At 42.2% G+C, this 6,731-nt stretch overlaps 2 protein-coding genes across 2 annotated transcripts in view; one reads left to right on the forward strand and one right to left on the reverse strand.

The window, feature by feature from the left end:
- Window positions 1-1,395: 1,395 nt before the first annotated feature.
- LOC106807172 (dnaJ homolog subfamily A member 1-like) overlaps window positions 1,396-6,731 on the forward strand; it is a 7,339-nt gene continuing 2,003 nt past the window's right edge. The window contains exons 1-5 of the mRNA XM_014809442.1: window positions 1,396-1,573; window positions 3,522-3,680; window positions 4,358-4,482; window positions 5,156-5,328; window positions 5,678-5,905. Of these exons, the coding sequence (XP_014664928.1) occupies window positions 3,549-3,680; window positions 4,358-4,482; window positions 5,156-5,328; window positions 5,678-5,905 (658 nt within the window). The 5' untranslated portion in view covers window positions 1,396-1,573; window positions 3,522-3,548. The remainder of the gene's footprint in view (window positions 1,574-3,521; window positions 3,681-4,357; window positions 4,483-5,155; window positions 5,329-5,677; window positions 5,906-6,731) is intronic.
- Window positions 5,046-6,731, reverse strand: part of LOC106807173 (ras-related protein Rab-11B) — a 29,742-nt gene continuing 28,056 nt past the window's right edge. Inside the window, exon 9 of the mRNA XM_014809443.1 lies at window positions 5,046-5,055. The gene's annotated coding sequence lies outside the window, so the exon portion shown is untranslated. The remainder of the gene's footprint in view (window positions 5,056-6,731) is intronic.

Consider the following 6,731-nt stretch of genomic DNA (forward strand, 5'->3'; position numbering starts at 1 on the left):
TATTCATCACAAAATATAACACCTCTGGTGAGATATTACGCATGCGCTAAAACAGTAACGTAGCCAGATTATGTACTGACTGGTATATGCAGCCGGGACCTTACATGCAAAGTCTGCTTCCTATTTCACAAGTGAGGTCTACTGATGGAATATTGTCATAGAAATCTATGCTGGGATAACCCCTCTTCATTCTAAATTTATAATTTTGGCAAAATATTATTATTCTCGGGAGATATTGCGCATGCGCGAGCACCGTTTCAGACGTGCAGTACTGCCTAAATAAAAGTACGTAATATAGCTTGTTGAGGGAGAGAGGGGTGGGAGACTGAGTGAGGGTGGCAGTGAAGACAGTTGAGGGGCAGTGGACGAAGAAGGATGCTGAGCGTGCGACAAGGGAGGCAAGGGGAAGGGCGGGTGGGGATGAAGTAGGATTTTTGCCCCCTACAGGCTAGGGCGCTCTCTTAATTATAAACACGGGTCTACTGATAAGAATTTATTACAGAAATCGAAGATGAGATACCCCCTGACCATATTAAATGCATTTTCATCACAAAATATAACTCTTCTGATGAGATATTGCGCTTGCGCTAAAACAGTAACGTAGCCAGATTATGTACTGCATGATTAGTATATGCAGTCGGGACCTTACATGCAAGGTCTGCTTCATATTTCATAAGTGAGGTCTACTGATGAGATATTGTTATAGAAATCTATGCTGGGATAACCCCTCTTCATTTTAAATTCATAATTTTGGCAAAATACTCTTCTTCTCGGGAGATATTGCGCATGCGCGAGCACCGTTTCAGACGTGCAGTACTGCCTAAATAAAAGTACGTAATATAGCTTGCTGAGGGAGAGAGGGGTGGGAGACTGAGTGAGGGTGGCAGTGAAGACAGGTGAGGGACAGTGGAAGAAGAAGGATGCTGAGCGTGCGACATGGGAGACAAGGGGAAGGGCGGCGGGGATGAAGTAGGAGTTTTGCACCCTACAGGCTAGGGCGCTCTCCTAATTATAAGCACAGGTTTACTCACTTTACTGATAAGAATGTATTACAGAAATCGATGCTGAGATACCCCCTAACCATATTAAATGCATATTGTTGCATGTCGGGGGTATGGTTGCGCACGCACCACCATTCTCTCTGACACATTGAGTAAATAGGCCTAGAAAAACCCGTTCATTCTTTTGAAAAATTCAGTAAGCGCGAATATGAATTTCACATTTAGAGTTTAGAGATTGTAATATAGAAATTATATATATGAGAAGTGTCGCATCTCGAGTACAGTGGGTGTAATTTGTAAATTACGAATTTATGTAAATAAAATTTATAAATTTTTTATTTTGTGTTATGTGTTCTGCACGATAGAGGGCGCTGATACTCGCACCTGCGCCTAGCTCACCATCCGGATCAAGTAGAAGAACTATTCTAGAACATTACTCATTCACATTTAGAATATAGCCAGTTCAGAAAATTTTAAAACGTAGCGTGTAAGTTGGAAAGGTTGATAAACACATATATATCTCTTATTTTTAATCTACGCAGAGAATTGATCGTGGATGTAATAACTTTCAGGTAAGTGAGTTATTTAGTTCTAACTGCATTGTCTTGCTCGTGTCTTTTTGCAGTTTTGGATAGTAGACGCTTGGTGACGATGTCATGATTAACATGGTGTTGCACCATCTACTAATATATATATATATATATAATATATATATATATATATATATATATATATATATATATATATATATATGTATGTATATATAATTGTTGTGTAGCAAAGAAATAAACGTAGTCGCTTTTTACGTGAACGAATATCATGCGTCGTTTCTACTGGATTAAGGTGTCACTGTAGTGTTACTGTTAGTGTTAGTGTTAGTGTCACTGTTAGTGACTAGTGACAGTAGTGTCGTGAGTAGGCCTAGTGAGTAGTGTTTTACTCTAACAATACTCAATACAATAGACTAGTAACATCAATGTTCATGCACACATCCTACCTAATTAACAAGGAAACGGCCACATTCCACCTGCACTGTTTTTCATAAAGAAGTTATACACAGTAAAAGGTAGAGTAAAAATGTGTTAATTTACTATCTTCATTCAATAACTTTACATTCCTTCTTCTTGCTTTTTCTTCAATTCAGCAATCCGTAGCGTCGGTCTGTCGATTTGGTCAACTTTGTCTCTATCCATTCTTAATATAGTCTCGGACTTTGAAGACTACTAATATGTGATTACATATATGCCTAAATTGAAGAGAAGTTTCGGCCATGGTTTCTAGCCACATTACATCACATTACATCACGGTGACATTACATCACCTATAATCACATTCATCGGTATGGAGGCAGAAAGCTCTTTTCAATCTATGCATAGCTATTAAGTTATTGTGTGGAAATATTAAGTTACTGTTAATACATTTTGCCCTACTATTTTATTTAAAGCCGCACTATGCGCATCCAAACGCTAATTTCTCCAGTATTAGACTAGCAAATACTTTATGTCGTGCATAATCACACTACCTTATGGCAAAATAAACTCTAGTTCTTCCCATTTCAGTGCGCGTTTGCTTAAAACCCACAAGAAAGAGGTGCGAAATCTTGTAATCTGGCGCCAACGCTAAATTGTTTGCCAAACAATTTCGCCAAGAATCGGTTAGGTGACGTCACATGTTTTTATCTTTGCTACATCTGTACCGCTGTACCGCAGCACCGCTCCACGGTTGCTTGGCAGAGCAACGCGAAAGTGTCAACAACATCGGAGAATTTGAACAACATTGGAGGTATTTTTAAATGCCTTTTATAAGACAACGCGCAATGAAATGGGAGGAACTAGAGTTTATTTTGTCATAAGGTAGTGTGATTATGCATGACACGAAGTATTTGCTAGTCTAGTACTGGAGAAATTAGCGTTTGGATGCGCATAGTGCGGCTTTAAGCCAGGGAACAATTTTTTTTCCACCACTTGCCCTGCGGGAAACTGCTGACAAAAATGACTTGCCCCAATAAAAATGTCACTTGCCCGAACAAAAATGTTAATTGCCTCATGTGTATTACTTTATATTCACTCAATTTATGTTTAAAGTTATATATTATTACTAACTGGTGACTGTAATCATGTGTGGATGGTCCAAGGCATAGTTAGTAGATGTTAAAGCTGACGTAAGTGATTCCTAAAGCAAATGCTTTAGCAGTGTAATCTTCGTGTGCCAATTGATTATTTTTCCACAAGTTTGATTGTGTACAGTAATTGATTACTGTATACGCTGTATATTTCGTGGTGGTTTAATTTTCGCGAACGCGGCCCCGACCGCGAAAATAACAACACCCAAATAATTTGTACCGAATAATACCGAATTATTCATACTTCACCGATTGCGAAATTAACCACTCGCGAAATTAACCACTCACGAAATTGTCCGTAAAGTCTGAATTCGCGCAAATATCTGTATGCGAAAAATATGGCGTATTTGTAATATGGTAATTGATTATTCACATACATTGTATGTACACATTTACAGCGAACTTGAACACAAGCAGAAGACAAGATGGTGAAGGAAACCGCTTACTATGAAATATTGGGTGTGAAGCCCAACGCAACCGCAGATGAACTTAAGAAAGCCTACAGAAAACTAGCGCTCAAGTTTCACCCGGACAAAAATCCAAATTCTGGCGAGAAGGTAGGAAGTGTTTTGAAGGATACCATCGCAGCAGCCTTCGTTTTATCATGTTGTTACTATATATTCATATTATTTCTGTGAATTATTTATGCTGCATATAAATTTTATCTGTTTAATACTGATGGAAAATCAATGAATACTTGATTGCTAAAGCTTACAATGTGTGTTTTGGTAGAGACTATTGTCTGGGCATCCCATCCCTGAGTGAGTGTAGTAGTGTTTGGTTCACCAGCAATGGGAGATTGTGCAACAGTGTGATTTTAGCATATAAAGTAATAAATTGTACTCCCCATTTCAACTAATTCTACTGTTCAAAGTGTGGGTAGTGGCTGATTGAGACTTATCACGTGATGATGCGTTTGTCTTATTGTGTATAGTTACAATGACATCTATGTCGTCCAACCTCTCATTTAAAATTGATGCATTTGTTTTAATATAACTGAATTCAGCATTCAGTTGTGCAGTGTTATTTCATTTCTGCCCACTGAAGTACCATTTAAAAAAACAGTTTCCGTCATTTAAAGTCGATTAATTAATATCAGTCTTACAAGAGACATTTCTGTCAAAACAATGTCAACTAGCCGTAGTACTTGTATCTCAACAGCTATAGGGCATATTCTTCGTGGTAGCCTTGTTGATCATAGATAATCATCATTGTTACCCACTGAATTTTGCAGTTCAAGTCGATATCGCAAGCATATGAAGTATTGTCAGATCAAAAAAAAAGGGACATGTATGACCAGGGTGGTGAGCAAGCAATCAAGGAGGGCGGAACAGGTGGTGGGGGTGGTTTTCACTTCAGGTAAGTTGAGATGACATACAGCTAAATGCTTGTAAAATGAAGCTTGTATGGCACAGCTCGACCAACCTATAAAAAAATGTTTTCTTTTAGATTGCAGGAACGTCATCTATTGACACTTATTCGCAGTCTTAGAATAAATATTGTATTTTATTCGAATTTCAGTGGATCATGAAAATGAAATTGAATAAAATTTCCATGAGTGCTTCTAAAACCAATGAATATCTTAGCCAGTTTGAGTACTAGTGGTGGTACACCAATGAGTAGTGGTTTCACTTCATGTTTGTACTTTGTAATGAGTATTTTTATGACATTTGAAAGAAACAGTAGTACTAGTACAGGGTGGGTAGAATGTAAATTGTCTTCTGTAAACATGATTAATAATCGAATACTTTCCTGGCAGAAATGTTAATGGTAAGTAACATAAACCCCTGTAAATGTTCAGGCTTTGTTCGATTGTCTGCTGTAAACATGATTAATAATCGAATACTTTCCTGGCAGAAATGTTAGTGTTTCGTTAATATTTAGTAAACCCCCTGTGATATGGTGAATTAAAGAAATGGTGTAAGCAGAGGTGTTACCATGCTGGACTTCACCAGAAAATGTGGCTTATGAGCTGAATTATGGTGGGTTTCGTCGTAGAGGCTTATCTATGGCCGGTTTCCTATCATTGCAGTTCGCCGATGGACATTTTCGACATGTTTTTCGGCGGCGGCGGTGGCGGCCATCGGCGCGAGCGACGTGGTAAGGATGTCGTGCACCAGCTGTCGGTGACCCTCACTGACCTCTACAACGGGAGCGTGCGCAGGCTCGCACTGCAGAAGAACATCATCTGTGATAAGTGTGAAGGTGTGTGATGAATTTCTGTGTGTGTGCGTGTGAGTGTGTTTGTGTGTGTGCGTATGCGTGCGTGCGTGTGTGTGTTCATGCGTGCGTGTGAGTGCATTGCATGTTGTAAGTGTGTGTGCGTGCATTCGCGTGTGTATGTGGGTACATTTGTGTGTACGTGAATGTGTGTGCGTGTGCGTAGCGTGTGAGTGCGTGAATGTCGGTGGGTATGCGTGTGTGAGTGCGTGCTTGCGTGTGTGCGAGTACGTGAATGTGTGCGTGCGTGCGTGCATGCGTGCATGCGTGCGTGCGTGCATGTGGGTAGGCGCACGACGTGCCTGTCGAACACTAGCTCCCTTCTCTCTCGCAGGTCGCGGTGGCAAGAAGGGTGCTGTCGAGAAGTGCGGAAACTGCAAGGGCACTGGCGTGCAGGTGCGCATCCAGCAGCTGGCGCCCGGCATGGTGCAGCAGATACAGTCGGTGTGCCACGAGTGCCAGGGCCAGGGCGAGCGCATCAATGCGCGCGACCGCTGCAAGAACTGCCAGGGCAAGAAGGTCATGCGCGAGCGAAAGATTCTAGAGGTGCACGTCGACAAGGGTGAGTGAGGGGAAGAGGAAAGTGGGGTAGGGAAGGAGGGAGGTGGCACAGGGGTAGAGGGGAGAGTGGGGCAGGGGTATGGGGGGGTAGGGGGAGAGTGGGGCAGGGGTAGGGGGGGGAGAGTGGAGCAGGGGTAGGAGGAATGTGAGGCAGGGGTAGGGGGAAGGTGGGATAGGGGCAGGAGTAGGAGGAGGGTGGAGCAGGGGTAGGGGGTGTGTACAGCAGGGGTAGGAGAAGGGTGGGTCAGGGGTAGGAGGAGTGTGTGTTAAGGGTAGCAGGGGCGGAAAATAGGGCAAGTCCGAGGTCCTGAACCTGCCGATATAATGCTCGGACCTTCGCAATATCCAAGCAGAAAGTCCGTCGAGCCTATCAATAATTTATAGTACTCCACTATACATAGTTTACATAAAGATATTGTTTAAAATGTATTTATTATGTGATGACGAAATATAAGATACATTTTGTTGACATATTCGGACCTTCCAAATCTTTCATCGGACCTTACAAAAATATTGCTGAAAAGCCCCGGACCTACAGGCAAAAACCACTATTTTCAGCCCCTGGGTAGGGGGTGCATGGGGGCAGAGGCAGGATGAGGATGGGGCAGGGTTAGTGGGAGCATTAGTCAGAGGTATGGGGACGTGTAGTAGGGCGATGGTGTGGCAGGGCTGATAGGGGTAATGAAGGCTGGGCTATGGTCACTTCATCTACTCCTGAAGTGAGCGCCTCCGCGCCTCACGCCCCCGCCTCTCCCACACACACACACACACACACACACACACACACACACACACACACACACACACACACACACACACACACACAC

The sequence above is a fragment of the Priapulus caudatus genome, unplaced genomic scaffold (genome assembly GCF_000485595.1).
Source record: "Priapulus caudatus unplaced genomic scaffold, Priapulus_caudatus-5.0.1 Scaffold198, whole genome shotgun sequence".
In the NCBI taxonomy this organism is placed as follows: Eukaryota; Metazoa; Priapulida; class Priapulimorpha; order Priapulimorphida; family Priapulidae; genus Priapulus; species Priapulus caudatus.